At 39.6% G+C, this 17,963-nt stretch overlaps 1 protein-coding gene across 3 annotated transcripts; it reads right to left on the bottom strand.

Moving 5' to 3' along the window:
* Positions 1-4,685: 4,685 nt before the first annotated feature.
* Positions 4,686-14,942, bottom strand: LOC144052607 (putative E3 ubiquitin-protein ligase MID2). Of its 3 annotated transcripts, none has more exons than XM_077566827.1 (7): positions 14,655-14,942; positions 14,282-14,339; positions 12,491-12,599; positions 12,356-12,398; positions 10,374-10,457; positions 10,023-10,268; positions 4,686-7,662 (listed from the first exon to the last, which is right to left on the bottom strand). In XM_077566827.1, the coding sequence occupies exons 1-7, from the start codon at positions 14,758-14,760 to the stop codon at positions 7,211-7,213; spliced, it is 1,098 nt and encodes a 365-aa protein (XP_077422953.1). In that variant the 5' UTR covers positions 14,761-14,942; the 3' UTR covers positions 4,686-7,210. The 3 variants fall into 3 exon arrangements, with proteins under 3 accessions (XP_077422953.1, XP_077422954.1, XP_077422952.1); XM_077566828.1 differs by having other exon boundaries at positions 12,491-12,642; positions 14,655-14,672; XM_077566826.1 differs by lacking the exons at positions 14,282-14,339; positions 14,655-14,942 and having other exon boundaries at positions 12,491-14,186.
* Positions 14,943-17,963: the final 3,021 nt, after the last annotated feature.

Genomic DNA, 17,963 nt, shown 5'->3' with positions numbered 1-17,963 from the left:
CTCTGCAGATTTTTCCTTCAATTGTTTCTTTTGGCTTAGCCAAGAACTCAAACCTGGACACTTCCACTTAAAATCCCATGCGCTGTGATGTCATTAATTGGAGTGAACGCATATGCCAAAAGCTATTTAAAGTATAATTTATCAGCAGGACATTTTTGGACGTGAAAATTAATTTACATCAAACCCGAAATGCTCATTCTAAATGTAGCCTATTATATAACCCATTTGCGGCAACAAAAACTTGAACTCAAATCAATAAACGACTTTTCAGATGAGTGTATTTACTGCCATATTTCAACATTCCATACTCCCACATTTCTCGTGCAGGGACTGTGGGAAATATTTCCACAAGCAACACTCGCCTCGAGTGTCTTTATGCTGCACCGCAGCGTAAACGTGTCACATCCAATCTTTTTTTTGTGTGTGTGGCCAAAAGCGCCGAGCGAGGTGTGAGCGCAAGGTGTTATTTTAATGCATATGTCACATAACGTCTCCTGCGGGAGCAACTTCCCACAGGGTGTGGGGATTCACGCTGCAAACCCCCCAGCAATGAGAGTCGATGATGGGCTGTTTGCACCTCATCATAGGGTGCTAAGCGACGCTTTTCTCTCGCACTGCACAGTCATTCATTAGGCAGACGGCATTCTAAATTGTTCATTGGGGAGAGTTCACAAAAAGTCAAGCAATTGGGAGCACTGGGACAAGTTTGTGTATTGGACTCTGCCCAGTTCATGTTTTTACGTTTTAAATAAATACTCGTTAGCGCTCTCGTTAAAATTCTTGCCTCTTCTATTGTAGCAGTAAACGGAATGATATAATTCAAATTTGAAATTTAAATTTCCAAGCGGAAATGCGAGGCCATTAAAAGAACACTATCTTGCGCGCGTACTCGTCCATAATGGGCCATAATGGTTCCATTGGATGGATACGCACTCTTACTCGCGGCGCTGTGTATTTGCCGCTGTCTGACAGACGCTTGCCATTAGTACGGATTGTTTAACGGTGTTGCCACTCTCACAATCAATTAACTTCTCCTCCCCCAAGCTGACTCACTTGACTACGCAGCGGCCGCTTGGGACCGCATCCTGTTTGCTGGTCAGTCTTGGAGGTGTGAATATTAAAGCCATGAGTTATAATAGCCTGGCAGATGCGCGACCACCTACCCCCATCCTCCAGATTTGCTCTCCACCTGTTTCCTATCCCAAGATGTATGACTTGGTGCAATGTTTGACATAAATAGAACGCAGAATTGTCAGTGATAAGTTAAAAAAAGAGTTTAATCAATGAATTCTTCATTTGAGGCACTAAAGAGCCTGGCGCACGTATTTGCCTGGAATACATTCCATTCCTGACTAGTTTGGATAAGATCACGGCGGAATGGCGCGTCTCCTGTTTTTAATACTTGGATGTTAAGGTTAAGCCCATTAAGATACATTGGCGCCCGTGTTTCCCACAAAAGGAGCCACAGTTGTTAATCTAACCGCATCGTTGCATATCAGTAAAAGCAAGATGTGGCAGGGAGCAAAATGACGCAGCACTCAAACAAGAGGCGCATGTTGCTTACCAGCCACTGTTATGCTGATCGTCAATAATGATGGTAATAAGAGGCGTACCGCTCACTTGTAAAGCTAATTTTGGCGCTGTTTCTGCAGCGGAAAGGAGCGAAAGGGCCTTTCCTCCCTCAATATGCACATTGTAGAAGTCTGCAGAGGCGATGTTTATTCATACAAATGGCATCGATTTACAGACACAGTCGAAACTTAGGCCAAAAAAGTGGACTTTTGTTTCGTGCGATTACTAAAGGCCCCGCTCCCCCGTCCTGCAGTGATGCAGCTGCCAAAAATGATTCAACCTCCTTTGCAAAAATGATTTGGATAAATGTAAAGCTTCAACAAATGCTTATTGGTTAAACTTTACTGTTTTGTTGTTGTTTGTTGTTCATTGGAATCAAGGATAGATTTGTCATCATTGCAAATACACAGTAAATTCTGTGTAAATTTCCTCTAAACAGAGTCTATTTGGTCCCACTCTAAACAGAGTAAATCTACACTCTCAAGTAACTATCTTTTGAATTTAATTTTTTGGGAAGTAATAAGTATTGGTCCATAGAACAGTTTACAAAATGATGTCCACATTGACAAGAATAAATAAATATATATATAAATGAATATATATAGTGTACGACCAGAAAGGGGGAAAAAGGAAAAGGCATAAACATAGACGCACTCTAAAGATAGTTGGGTCAAAAATAAACCACATTGGGTCAAAAAGGGACCAACTCAACTTTTTGGGTTATTAAATCAACCCAAAAAGTTGGGTCAAATTAATAACTCACAAAACAATCCAAAAATTGGGCTATGTTGTGGGTCATTAATTTATTAATTAGTTAAAAAAATTACCAACTTTTGGGGTTAAATAATTCAAAAGGTTGGGTCGGTTCATTTTTCACCTTGTTCAATTTTAATTTTGTGGGTTAATCATTTGACCCAACTTTTTGGGTAAATTGAATAACACACAAAACAACCCAACAAATTGTGTTGCTTTGTGGGTTATTATTTAATTTGACCCAATTCTTTGAATAAAGTAATTCAAAAAGTTGGGTTAGTTCACATTTGACCAAATTCAGTTGGGTTAATCAATTAACCCAAAAAAAGTTGGGTCAAACGAATAAACCACAAAACAAGACAAAAAATAGGTTGCTTTGTGGATTAATAATTAAATTTCTTTAAAAATCTTTCAAGTTGGGTTGGTCCATTTTTGACCCAATTTAGGTTATTTTTCATCCAACTGTTTTTAGAGTGTATAAACAAAAAACAAACAAATTCAAAAACATTCCCCCTCATGATTTTTCTTTTCCAAAGCCTGAGTGGACGTTCCCATGTTGTGCCCTGTGATTGACAGTCCAGGGTCTGACTTTTGCTGGTGTCAGATGGGATAGACTCCAGCTCTCCAAATCCGATAAATAAATACCCTAATTGCTCACCGGCTTCACTTTGGTGGCAGGATTTGAATGCAAAGCAAAAAATTTTTTCCCTTCAATTCATAATTTTGTTCATTGAAAAATGTGTGTCCATCCATGGACATCCTTAGGTAAAGATCTGTGGCAGCTGGAGATGTCTCACACCTTTGGAAGACCATTGCATGCAGAGTGTCATGAACAACACTAATAACAGAAAATTAAATTCATTAATAAGAGATCATGAGATGACAAGACAGAAAGAAGGATGCCTCTTTCCAATTTGAAAGTTTTGGTTGTTGTTTAAAGTATTACTTTTGTTCATGCTTTGAATCAAAATGCATTTTACTGTAAGTAAGACAACAAAAAAATAGGTATACACGAGTCTTTCATTGTAATTTAATATTTAGATGATTTGCTTCCATTGATGTCTACATGTCTTTAGTCAGTTTTAATGGATTTATTTGTTGACCTAATCAGACCGTTAAGAACAATACTGTACTAAAAATGAAGAAAAAAACAAATTTATGACATATACATGAATCCATACTCAATGTCCACAGATAAATAGAAGCAAAGTTGAAATCAAGTTCTCAAATGAATGGATTAATGAATTTGATGTCCATCCATTCAGGACACTAAGCACCCCTGACCTTTTCGACCCCCAGCCCTGTGAATCCCACAGTGTGTCAGGTTGGTCTAATTTCTGTTTACATAAGTAAAATTGCTTCCACACACTTTTCTGCACATTTCCCAAAGCTGATAGAAGTGCACTTTACCAAAAGTGGTCACGGCACACGTACATTTTAGTAAGCTGAGCGTGAAACATCAACACACAGTCATGCTGATAAATGGCGGTAGAGGCGACAGTCTAATAAGAGCCCATTTGACTCATCGGCTATTATCCAGTCTGCTGGTCTGTGTGCAAACTGGATGATGTGTAGTTGATAACTGGCCAAAACCAACCTCTTGTTTTTCAACACTAACTTTTGATTTAAACTAAACGTGTTCATCATATTATAACGCTGTAATTTAATTTAAACAGCAAGAACACAGCCACTAACAACAATGTGATAAGATGAGGCTGGAGGGAATTGACATCAGTGAATCTAAAAGTGGCCACATAGCGTTCGCATATTAAAACTGTCCAAGTGTAAATATACATGGTAAAAAAAAAAATACTTGCTGTACAGTTGATATAACAAAGTAAATCTACTGGCCTCTCAAAATATTTAGCCAATGATTTCTAAACTGCTGGCAACAAAAGTGAGCACACCAAATTGTGAAATGTCCAAATTGGGCACAAAGTGTGGATGTATTGTGTGGCCAATATTATTTTCTCCTCACTGACAAAATCAGAGCTGGTGGATATCAGAGATATTGTGTTCCTCCACCTTTTGTTTGTGGATGCCCACAGATGCTCAATAAGGTTTAGATCTGGAGATATGCTTGGGCAATTATAATCTTAACCCTCAGTCTTTTTCGCAAGCAGTGTTAATTTTGTCAATGAAAAATTTTCATCACGAAAAAGCAATTTTCAGATGGAAATGAAACTAAAACTAAAATACTAACTAACTGACTAAAATAGAAGGCATTCATTGAGATGACAACGATAACTAAATTGACTGACAATTTCGTCAATGGCTAGAACGAAAACAACAAAGTGATAAAAATTCACAAATCCAATCAGAAGGAATGATACGTGGGTTGGAGAAAAGAAACACTCAGAAACTGGTCACTGAACTTTATTTAATGTTCAAACATGTTTCCATTCATTGTGCAGCTGTAAGATTGATCTAAGGCATTTCTGCACTTTAAAAAAAGAGTAAATTGTGCTTAACAGCACATTATTAGTAGTCCGGTGGCGCTAGCTGTAGCCGCTAGCACCGCTAGCTGTAGCCGCTAGCACCGCTAGCACGCTAACACCGTAGACGCCTAAAACACTGGCAACAGGAACCGTGCAATACAATGTCAGCGTAATTAAGTCTTCTTTTAGTGCCCTTAATAGGTGATTGAACGTGATTTCAGGACAAAGTTGTTTGCTGACTTTGGTCGCAGTAGTTTACGCAGGCAGTATGAATGGCAGATACACATTCCGTAAAACGAGTCAAGTCATCCGTTTGGCCGCGACAGGCAAAAGGCTCCCGGGAAAAACTTCAAAATAAAAGTGTTCCTTGTTATTGCACTCCCCGTATTACTTGGTATGGGAAGGTTTATTTTGAAGTTGGCCTTCTCTCCGCATTGGCGGTGTTTTGCCAGACGTGTCAAATATTCCCCACAATGTAAACTGTTTACTTCGCAGGATTTGTCATTGCCATCGTTTCAATACAAGACCAGCCCTACTCTGCTTCTGATTGGCTAGTGGCTTTTATGCCGGAAATCCGTCACGGTGCCAGAATACTTTAAGCCCTGGGTGTTCTTTTGAGCATACGCAGATATATTTTATCCACTTGACCATGAATAATTCACGTTTGGTTTCATGTGACCGCACTACTCTAATTCAGATTTTCACTGTCAAATTTAAGGCATGTCTGCTGTACATGTGCTATCTTGAAGAGCGGAACCTAGCAAGAAATGCAAAATTTCCTTTGCATTATTACGGCGCAGTTTTACCATTACCATTGTTTTGTTTAGCACGCATGTCACTGAGGGGCAAACATTTACAAACTTGTGAATTTTGAACAGTTCAAAATTTCATTACGACAAGAAAAAACATTAAGAATTAGGACTGTTGGACAATGCGAGCGTTTCAAAAATAGTTGAGTTCTTTAAAGAACTCTGACGTGAAATCAACATTTGCTACCTTTGCAAATGTTCATCCCTCAGTGGGACAGATGTCCTAATTGCCAGAGGTGAGGGACTGGAGTCACAACTCTTGGCCTGTAATTTTAGGACTTGCCATGTCCCATTCAACAAGGTAGCTGTTTTCCTTCCACTCGTGCTCGGCCCCTGGCTTTACCATCCAATCAGATCAGCATTTAACCTATACACATTCATGGCTATAAACCCATAGAATTTTTAACACTATGTGATATAACATATCTGCGGGATTGGTACCAATTTTAAAGAACGATCCCTAGAATCAACAGGTTAAGTCACCTGTTTAAATAGCTACTCCAATGTAACTTCTTATCATCTAGAATTTTATATTTTATTTTTCAATATAATACTATACTATATTAAATGCAAATTTTAAAACTTTATTATGTGTTTTTATGCAGTTTTGACTGATACTCTGTCTATTACCAATTTTAAAAACCAACTGTAACAGTTGGAGACTGATCATTTATTTGTAAGTGAGCAAATGTACAAAAAGATTATATAATTATTATCCACATTTTAAATGTATTTGTGAACTCAATCAGACAAATGAAAAGTTGAAGCATTGACAGCTCTGACCGCACTTCTAATGTAATTTGGTGGCCAACGCAACTCAGTGCTAGTTTTAAAAGAATTCTCAGCCAAAAACATTTGATCGTTTCAGGGATTTTTGGTTTGAAAGCTGTTGGGAAATCCTCCCTCAGCTCATTTCTCTTTACCGTCACCTGCTGTCTTTAATTCATGCATGCTGTTTTCTCTCTCTCTCCCCCCCTCTCTGTTCTCTTGCACTCTGCTGTCCCTTTTGAAGTTTTCGGGAGTCCTGTGGCTTTCAAAGGGTCAAGAAAGGGCAGCCTACTGTCTGATCGAAGGCAGAGCGTGGGATAAATGTGTGGTACCACCTGTCCTTGCCGCTCTGGGTTGACACCGCTGGTGTCACTGTACTTACACCTCTCCTTCTCACCTCACACTGCTTACACATTATTTCCACTTGTTTACATACCAGCAATGTAAGAGCAACAGGGCGAAAGCACACACTTACAGTAGTAGAGCTCGCGCCCAAGTGTACAGGGATGTGTCGCAAGTGAAAGGACCCCTACAGTCAAACCTAGACAAATTAAGAAGTCACACTGGTAAAAGCCCACCCTTTCCTTACACTTCACAATATTGAGGACTCATTCTGGACCATGGTGAGAGCAGCGGGGGTGTTTGATTGAGGGAAAGAACTAAGTCCTGGGGAGTGAGTCAATGATAGTTCTGGGTTCACACAGAGAATGGAAGGAGGCATCTGAAAGTCCTTCAGGATGGAGCATTTGCCTTTCAAATAGCACTTATAGATCAAGCCTTTCTGAGTATTTGTGGGTCTGTCAGTGGACGTCTCCTTTGTGGAGTAGGATTGTCTTCTTCAGTCTTGGCCTCCTTTGTCCCACAGAATCCTCAGGAGCAGGTTGATCTAGCCTTCAAAGCAAAGTTTGATGCTGACAACTTCTCAAACTTCTGTATAACCTTACGCACAGACCGGAAGGGAATATCCCTCTGCACTCGGCCTCTACTGGATCCACAGGGCGCTCTATAGGCTGAGTTTTTACTGAGGAAAACATAGAGAGGAGGGGGGAGGCCACAACGCAATCGTAGCCAACCCTGACCAAGGCCCAGAGTTGGCAACACTCCTAGCGGATTAAAGCGGGTAGGCAGAGTGACGAGGTGCTCCTGGGTCACGGGGTTATGGAAGCTAAGAGCACCTCCTCCAATATTAAGAAACACTCCAATGGTTTTGATCTGAGGTGGGACAGTGTTGAGCGACTCCCTTCTTCCATCATAAACTGTAAAAAATGATAAGCTCTGTCTTTCCAGCAACCAGCTTTCATGACCATCCACAGAGCTCACACCTGAAACAACAAGTGTGTAGTAAGTAACTGAAGCCTTAACAAAGCTAACATACATTTTACAATTCTTAAGAGGTTCTGTCACTTTGTAATACTGTCTGTCTATTTAGTGGGTTGTTTGGCCTTGGTCGCAATACCATTTGGTTCAAGACAACCATGACATCTTCTTAGTGATGATCACCCCAGGATTGACTGGTCCAATCCAGTTTGTAGTCTGCCCTAGTACACTTCGTACACTTCCATGGTCCCAGGACAAGTGGATGAGGTGGGTATGAGCACAATTGCTCATGCTTGAGCACAAACACCAGCGCCAAACATGATGTTGTATGATAACATATATGATATAATCAATGTGATTCATCTTCCGCCAGTCAAAATAAACATAAAAAATCAGGAAATTTGCAGCAATACAGTGCTGTATTTTGAAGTGATAGAGTACAAACGAACCGCGGTGAGATCATTTTCTTTTGTTTTGACCAATTCTTGGTCTCTTAGCCGATGAAATGCATCAGAATATGCACGAGAGGGCGCCTCGTAGCATGTCCTGGAATTTTTTTCGAGCATTTATGGCTGACGCAGATTCGCTTGAGTTATGAAATAAATTACGCGCGATTTACGACGACGTGGGAGGAATTTGAATCAGTGTAACAGTCAACAGTGACATATTGTTAATAAATATGTTTATAGACAATAAGGATGTTGAAAATTTCGATGGCTTTGTTGAAGGTAAATATATCCGCAGATGCGATACAGTTGTTTGTTGATTTGAAAAAAATATTGAAGGATTAGAATAATAAATTATGTTACTATCTGCTTCAGAAGCTGAGATATCAATTATTTAGTAGGCATTGACAATATTGTTGAATTTCCAGGAAAACTTCAGGTTTTCGGGGATGACTCTTAAGTCACCCACAGGTTTTAGAGGCATGTTTTTGCAAGCGCTTTAGGCCATAATAGGTTAAACAATATTGAAGTCTAACCAGACTGTTTTTCACAATTTTTGTTCATCGTACCCTAATTATTGGCACGGTGGCTGACTGGTTAGCATGTCCGCCTCCTGCCGCCTGCTGAGAGAGTCCGGGCTTCGGCCTTCCTGGGTGGAGTTTGCATGTTCTCCCCGTGCTTGCTTGATTTTTCTCTGGGTACTCCAGTTTCCTCCCACATTACAAAGACATGCGTGGCAGGTTAATTGAACACTCTAAATTGTCCCTAGGTGTGATTGTGAGTGTGGATGGTTGTTCGTCTCTGTGAGCCCTGCGATTGGCTGGCAACCAGTTCAGTGCCCGAAACCAGCTGGGGTTGGCTCCAGCACCACCGCGACCCTTGTGAGGAGTAAGTAAAAAAATGGATGGATGGATGGATGGATGGTACCCTAATTATTGTTTTACAACATATTCTTCAGCACCCCCAAGTTGTTTGTCAAATAATAAATACATTTTACATTCACTCAGGCTGCTTGTGTTACCATTAATAACTACAAACTGCTCCTAATCAAGTCACAATACTTGTATTTTTGTGAGCAAGTAAAAATGACTGATTTATCTTACATGTCACCGTTTCCATAACAGGAAAATCTTTTGGACTACTTACTTTGTAATAATTAAATAAAAAAGGGGAGGGGGGAGGGTAAACTTGAGAGTATACCCACTTCACCAGGAGACCACTACACCACTGCAGCTCGCCTAAGGAAATTATTCTAAGACTACATAGACAACTCATCCAGGAGGTCAGAAAGGAACCTAGGGTAACACTAAAGTACTGCAGGCCTCCATCACTGTAATTAATTACAAGGGGAAACCACTGCTGACAAAAAAAAAAAAAGCATAAAGGCTTAAAAGTCTAAATGATTTTTAATTCTTTGAGGATAATATTGTATGGATGATGAGATGAAAGTTAAACTTTTTGGAAAGTAAATCAGCATTTGAGAGAAAAACATTATAACAGTAGTCAAACATGGTTATGGTGGTGTGATGGTCTGGGGCTTCTTTGATATAGCCATGAATTTTGCTCTTTACCAAAAAAAATCCTGAGGGAGAATGTTCGGCCATCAGATTGTGACCTCAAATTGAAGTGCACCTGGGTTATTATGAAATGAAGGAAACTCAATATGATTTTTTTTCTGGGGGTCAAGGAATAACCTTTTATGCCATGCACTGATTTCCAACCACTGCCAAGCACAAGAATGGGTAAAAGTGAGTGGTCTATTGTGTAAATAATATCAAGCAGATACATGTGTTTGCTGAGGTTGAGATAATCCATACACTATTACTTAAATTATCAATATTTTAAAGAATTACTTTAAAGTATTAAAACAAATAATGTGTAGTACAGCTGAATCAATATTAATGACAAAAGCTTCTCACCAATTTTGTAGATTGAACTATTGCAGACCTCCACTTCCCAGTAATATTGTCCCTGTGCAATGATAACATCAGCACAAACTTGAGGGATGTAAGCCATCGCATCAGGGTCAGAGGTCATCATTAGCCTCTTGGCATTGTTAGGGAGTGGAACAAGAGAGATTGCTTCTTGGTAAGTCACAGTGAGGGATGAGTTGGACAGATGGAGTGAAGGGGGTGTTGTAACTGGGTCCAGAGAAAAATGTAAACCTAAAAATAAAAAATAAAGTAGAAAACGTATCGTAAAAAAATAGAACATGCTGACCGTCCACAAGATCCTGTATACGTTTAGAAATCTGAAGCATGATTGCTTACCAAAAACAGATTGCTCCATCGCCTCCTCCTGTAGTTCTACATTGCCCTCAGCTGGTGATACAGTGAAACTGCAAGCACTTGAACCTGCATTTAATATCAACAGGAGCTGTTTCCACAACGGCAAAAACATCCATCCATCCATCCATCCTCTACATGGCTTGACCTCATTACGGTCACAGGTGAGCAGGTGAGGATCCCACCTGACTGGGCAAGAGGTACACACTGGACTAATCGCCAGTCAATCACGTACGGGCAAATATTCACACCTATCAATAATGTAGTCTTCAATTAACACAAGGTGCATGCTTTTAGGGTATTAGAGGGCCTGGGGGAAAAAAATCTCGCATGCAAGGGGAGAGAATGCAACCTCCACATTAGGAGTCAAGATTTGAACCCTGGACCTCAGAGCTTTGATGCAGATGTGCTAATTCGCCATGTTGGCACATGATTAAAATCCCTGGTAAAATACTTTGTATTAAACATCAGTAACTGTAACTGTCAGAGATACTGTATTCATCCACTAAATTCATCATCATTATCAGGAATTGTAATAATATTACGTACAGTGTTGTTGAGCAGTTCATTTGCTATCAATACAGTTTCTATAGGCGGGGTACACCCTGGATTGGATGACAGTCAATAAGTAACATTACTATTAAAATGTTATTCTGTACTTCTATTGACGTTACAACTGCTAAGTAACCTACATTCTGCTCTTGGTGGTGCTGGCCAATTCAGACATCTTGATAGAGTTGCCTCTGTCATCAAAGTTTGTGATCATAAATTGAATATACGACAAAAATAATTTGTAATTACGGTAATGCCTTTGGTCTACTAAATGAATAGGTGATGTGTGTTGAAGCATCGAGAATACACATTGAAAAGAGAGAACAGCACCATCTTCTGGATGTGCGGTGGCCTTGCCCTACTGTTAATGCAAAGCTGGCGCAACATATTGGGACCTGTTGCATCTTTGCAGTAAAATGGAACCTGGCCTATTGGCCTTCGATGATCTCATATTAAAAACAAACAAAACAAGAGTAAATAATGGAATTGGAAGAAAATCAGTTCCACGGTCAAACTGTTATCAGCATAAGACATCATTCATTGTATAGGCATTGAACATACGAGTTAACGTAAAGTTCCTTTAGTGCCACTAATGACTGCCCATTACTTGGAACGCCTGTACTGGAGGAATTCCATTCGCAAATCAGCAGACACGGCTAAGTCAAAATTTAGCCGTCATAAATTTGATAACACTGGGCTCAAGTTGTATTTTACAATTTTAAAAATGTGCAGAATTACACAAATTACTTCATGTTACAGATTAGATAGCTCTTAATATGAAAAGAAGCATTGTCTTATGCAATTATTCCATCTAGTGGCAGAAAATTTCATTTTAATTTCAATGAGTACAAAGTGCGTCCATATTTTTATTAATTCAGCATTTTTTTCCACTTTTATGCTAACAAGAGTATGAAAACTTAGGGGGGGAAATGATTGTACATGTTATTGTACATTTAGAGCAGATATAATTTAGCAATTAATTGTGAGTTAACTATTGAATTCATATAATTAATTATGATTAAAAAAATAATCGCCTGACACCCCTAGTAAAAACAATTTAACCACCATACTCTTCTCTCACTTATACTGACCCAGGTGTAATGAATTAGTCAAATTATCACTTTTTCCTCTCAACAGTCACACAATTTTAAAAAACTTTGTTTATTTTTGTGCCATTTTAGAGGCATTTTCCCAAAATGTTGTTTTTATTTGCATGACTTCAGGTTCATTCGAATATAAAAACATTCTTAAACCTATTCCATAAGAAAAATAGCTTGTTATAACCTTGTGCAGTTCTACAACACTCTAAAAAGCACTTAACAAATAGTTAGCTAATCCCCCAGTCAAAGGAGGCTTTCTGAGGAAGTTCTTGCATTGGATCTCATTAAATAAGACACAATTATAAATCAACTCACATTGTGCTGTTTCTTCATACACAGCCACAGGATCGGAGGACCCCTGAATTTCACAGTAAAAGTGAAAAAGTTTGACAGTAAGTAACAAGCTCTTGACAAGCGCTTCAATAAATTCACAAAAGTGACAACTCTTACTTGTGTATGTGATGGTGGTGAAGGTAGGTGTGGTTTAGATGCTTCCTCGCATCTGACACAGTCAGGCTTGGGATATTTTGGGAGACAGGATAGAGCAGTTGACCATGTCCTACAGGGCAGCTCCACATCATACAGACATAATGGACACAACACTAAGCAGACACATGGGCTCAGATCATAGCGGGGAGATGAACCTGACCTCTTCTCCCCTTCCCTTGTTATACAGTGATTACACATGGCATGAGAACATGGCAGGATTAGAAGCTCCTCATTGTTTCTTTTACATGCAGGGCATTTGGAGAACTCCTGAAATGGCTCAGCATGCTTTTCATCCCTTTCAATTAGTTTCTTGTCTCTGGGACCACAGGTCAGCCCTGACATTTTGATTCTTGAACAAATGTTTTACCATCCTTTCAAACGGCCTCATTTCGTCTTCTGTCAAGTACCGGAATGAAATTGTTGCCTCACATCTGATGTTTGTCATTTGGTTTTTACTTTGAATTAATGAGTAAAAAAAAAAACAATGACATAACAAAAATACAACAATTCTATTTACTGTGTGAAAGCGTGACTGTCTGTATCCAATTATGCTCTTCAGAAGGCAAGGCCTCAGGCTTCGGTGAATAGCTTCCCATCCTTTTGTTAAGAAGACATCCGCCTAAATGCAGATGCTGTGCTGTTTAGAGATATCCTGCTACAGTAAAAATGACAAAATTCGCTCTTCTCTGAAAGACCAAAAGCACACAGAGAGCCTGGAGGATAAAAAAGCCGAAATCCCTGTGTTGCGCTAACTCTGTTGTGTCCCAAATGACTGTTGTGGCTGCATTATGTAGAATAGGTTGAGAGCTGATAAAAGAGAAAAAGGGGGTGGCCGTGACAGAGTAGCCCAGCCTTTGAAAAGGCACTTACTGCTTGGTGTTGCTACGGTAACAGCCCTTTCCATAGAGAAGCACAGCCACACAAGATTATGTCCTGGAAAGATCTCCTATGTGAATAAAATTGGTGTGTGTGTGTGTGTGTGCTCATCTATTTAAAAAGCAATGGATTTCCCCCCAAGTTATACTAAAGAGGCCAGCCAAAACATGCAGTATTCACACACACGCTCCTCATACAAGACAACATTAAATGAATGGCACATAGATTCAGACTTCTATTGCTGGCGTTGAAAAAGTGTGTGATTCTGCTAGTCGTACGGTATAAATTCATTCAAATTCTTATTTGTGCCTGTGTAATGCTGGAAATCACAAGTACCTTCACATAATCCAATTTCCACACCTCCACAAACTACCTGATCATTAATTGGAATATTAATGGGAACAATAACTGATGAAAAGTTTGGATTTCAGGCACACTGGGGCACTTCCTGATGATGTTTTGATGGCACACAGGCACATTTTGGACTCCGCCCTACATACAGAATCTGTAAGATTGACATCACAGAATTTCATGAACAAAGGGAGCATCTTATGTGAAATACTTGAGACGGATCAGACAAAAAGTGACATTGATAAAATATTGACATGGGGATGAATTCAATTCATAGTGAATACCCCAAACTAAGCCGAAGTGGTGGACGAGTCACAATAAAATACCCGAAACAGACATGCCAAATGGGTGCAAACCTACACAAGATTAGAAATATAATTTTTTGTTGCTGAAAAGTATCAAAGACACCAACTAACTAATAGAGAAAACCAGGAACACTACAGGTCAGAATTCTTGCAAAGTAATTGAGGCAAGCAACATACAATACTGCAGTGCCCTCCCGCTACTAAAGAGGTTCTTAAATACCCATCCGACTCAAATCCCCAGCAGGTGCATCGCTGGGGACTCCACCTCCATGTAGAGACTGAGGAAACAGACCAGGCAGTTAGGTAGCGAAACAGGAACATTACAGAGGAAGTAACACTATTTTAATGTAGGCAGGAAAAATGGATTTCCTTATTTTATCAGTGTTCTTTTGCACATTGCTCACATTGTCAAGGTGACCCAGAAAACCAGGCAGTACTGACTGGTTTTATTTCTAGTCTCAGAAAACCAGTCAGTGTCCCCAGACCCATCCCCCCAATAAAACAAAACTACACTTTTCAGAGTAGCCTTTGATTGTGGGCAGTCTAAGGCCCCGTCCACACGAAAGCCACTTTGAATGTATCAAGTTTCTTACCGTTCAGGTTGTTCGTCCACACGATGGCGCGGTTTCGGAGCTTGAAACCGAAGCCGGCTTTGCTTCCGTCTGGGCGGGGCATAAGGCACACCTGTGCACTAATCATGGTGTCCAATCAGCATCTGGCACACCTGTGAGGTGGGATGGATTATCTCGGCAAAAGAGAAGTGCTCACTATCACAGATTATTGGGTTCGACACACGGAAGGCGACAAGCGACAGTGAAATACGTACTTTATCGCCTCCTAGGTATCAACACACACAGGATGTGATAAGCAGCTGCAGCGGCGACAGCAACATACGTCGCTCTCTTGTTACAACAGGTTTAATTGTCTATCAAATTGGAAGGGAGTCTAAACTTTTTCATTGTAAACACAGAAGTTCCACTACAGTACGTAATTCCAGTATGAAGATACATCAATTTCCTATATATTTCTTCTTCTTCTTCTTCTTCTTATTATTATTATTATTATTAACTGTTACTAAAACGGTAAAGAAAACTTAGCGGACAAATTAACACTGTACCAACAAGCTCTCATGCACCGGTCTTTTTGTTGATGTCACAGAAATCATTGCGTGAAGTATCGTACAAAATGATAGGTTGTTATATATTTTTTTATATTGATAGTCGGACGCTGCTAAAATGAGTCAAATTGGTTGAAGCCCCGGCGACAGTAACAAAAGTTGAACATGTTTCAACTTTTTAGTATCACATCGCAAGCATACGTGTCCACGTCTACGAGCGCAAAATTTCACACGCACGAATTTCGCGTGTCGCTCAGTCGGAGGGGGGAAGGCGATTTTCGCCTTGTTGCCCTGCTTCCACAGGAAATTAATTGAGAGCAAGCGACGTCGTCTCCCATGTGCAGAGCTCATTACACTGGTTTGTGGACAATATTTTAGAGAAATGGTGATATTGTGTATGTGGAAGAAGTTTGAGATCTTTCAGTTTAGCTCGTAAAAAATGAGAGCTTCAAAAAGCAGTTGAGCTGTGATTGGTCGTTTACTGAGCTCTGAGCAAGTGCACAATGGATAAAAAAAGGGGGGGGGGGATTTTGCTGCTTAATTTATATTCCACAAATGCAATATTAATCAGCAAACCATGTTTAGTCTAGTGGGGCTACATAGAATATATTATTGTAAAGATTTTTTTCGAGTTTGGGTTGACTTACCCATTGATATTTGCCCCAATACCAACAATTTTTTCTGCTCTCACATTTGAATGTTTCTGAACAGTGACCAGCTGTGGTCAGTGTATAGAACTGGGTTTACGTGGGGGTCCCTGTATTCAAAGTACAATTAAACTGAATTCCCAAACTAAAAGTAAAAAAAAAAAAATAGAGACCAAAATGGACATAGCCATGTTTTTCACAGGACAGCTGAACAGAGGCCAAAATTTCATTTATATTCACAGGTGTAGTACGTTTTTTTTATTTTTTTTTATTTTGTCAGTACTGTGGTTCAGTCGAAATGGCCAGCCTGTGTCCTGTCTGCATACATCTATTTCTTGACGTGACGTATAGTCATTTACTCAACTCATCTTTTCTACTGATTTTTCATGAGCAGCACGTGTCCACGACTATGTGGACTTCTTGTTTGAGAACTGAAAAAAGACACTGGGCATCTGATAAGATGGTACCACCCATCACTCTCTAGTTTGGCTACTGCTGCTGCACAATCGGTTTGACTTGAGGATTGTCAGACTGCAAGACGTGCTTTCTCGGAAGATCATCTGACATGACTTTCTCGATGTCACTTGAGGTGTTTGCAGTCTGGGATATGATTTTCTCTTGGAGAGATGGCCTTCCACTGAAAATAATGTCATACATGATGACGATGATGATGCTACACCATTATGTGATTCTGATACGCTTCAGTGTCAAACTGTTGTTTTTTTCCCTATTGGTATGACAGATTTACAAGTATGGGCAGTGCAGCCAATGTTTGAAGGAAGGTCTCCTCCACATGTACCCAAGCAAATTTCATGTTTGTGCATGTTTGTGAATTTCTATGTGATTTATTAAATAGCACTGTCTACTTTTAAATAAATCTAATTCAAAAACCTCCTCTGGTCCAATGTCAATGATGACAGTCAGCTTAATGGTGAGAGTGGTTTGCTTCACCTCTGTCTGCTACTCTGGCAAACTTTTCATCCACCAAATTAGTTGAAAACTCATGTCTGATTGGGGGGTTGTTTGCTGGTTGAAAAACATTGGAAAACCTCTTCCAGTACACAGTGGGGTGAGCCTATAGCATAGACTGCACAAGTAAAACGCTCATCTGCATATCTCTGGCAAGGTTCATCTATCAAAGAAACTTCTTAAGCCAGAGGGACCATGAGCTGATGAGAGGGTATCTGATACATTATTTAATTTTTTTTACATTTGCGTGTGTCCACTGTCTCCTTGCATAGGATAGTGAATGTAGGAGAAGATACCATCTTGTGAGAATACTAATGTAATGTATAAATAATTACACCAGCTAAACAACTGAAATGAATTTCAAAATATTTTACAATACATACAATTTTGCAGTAGGCGTGAGCCCTGGGCTCAAAAGTGTGGTCCAGGATTCCAGTAATCATAAGTGCATGTGATGGAGGAATGCAGAAAGCATCTAGGGGATGGGGGTGGGGGTGTAGGGAAAATTGAAAGCAGTCTGCTAGTATGTTCATGAGAGTGGGGAATAACACAAATGTACTTGCATGAAATCTAATTGTTGTAGTCACATTTGCTTGTAGCATTTCTTAATTTAATTCGATTTTTTTTTTGTAATAAAATCACTGTCCAGATCTACAAAGCCAAGGAACATTCTCTAACAAAAAGGCTTACAAACACTTGAAGATACAAACAGCGTTCTGGAAAGTAACTTATTCGTAAGTAGGGTACCGTACTAAATATACTGTATCTGCTGGAAAGAAAAAGTTTATATCTTCTACTGGGTCATCTGCTGGATCCGATGGATTACTACCCTACTTGCCATCAGTGCAAAATAACCACTGCATTGTATACTTTATCTTTATTTTTATTTATTTATTTATTCATACCAGGAAGCTGGCCTTGGCAAAATACACAATATCGTTGTATATGAACAGAACAGACCATGCGATTCTAATCAGCGAATGAATGAAACTCTCTCGTCAAGTGTGATATGTAAAGTATAGCATTAATACCGGAAATTGACATGCTTTAATTTTTTTTGTTCTACTAAATAATCACGCTGTTAATTAACATAAAGCAGTATAAAACTTAGACAATGAATGAGAGTTTAGAGTTACTGTTGAATGCATTGTCGCACAATCAAGTGAAAT

Source organism: Vanacampus margaritifer, chromosome 5 (assembly GCF_051991255.1).
Source record: "Vanacampus margaritifer isolate UIUO_Vmar chromosome 5, RoL_Vmar_1.0, whole genome shotgun sequence".
Taxonomy (NCBI): Eukaryota; Metazoa; Chordata; class Actinopteri; order Syngnathiformes; family Syngnathidae; genus Vanacampus; species Vanacampus margaritifer.
Note: the sequence above shows the minus strand (reverse complement) of the source record. Positions and strands in the feature narration are given on the sequence as shown.

What these genes read in the sequence shown, in the direction of transcription:
- LOC144052607 (XM_077566826.1), bottom strand. Translation starts at nt 12,871, where the DNA reads ATGTCAGGGCTGACCTGTGGTCCCAGAGACAAGAAACTAATTGAAAGG. An exon ending in CACCACCATCACATACACAA is followed by an intron (nt 12,399 to 12,490) that starts GTAAGAGTTGTC and finishes TGTGAAATTCAG; the next exon opens with GGGTCCTCCGATCCTGTGGC. An exon ending in GATGGAGCAATCTGTTTTTG is followed by an intron (nt 10,269 to 10,373) that starts GTAAGCAATCAT and finishes TTTTATTTTTAG; the next exon opens with GTTTACATTTTTCTCTGGAC.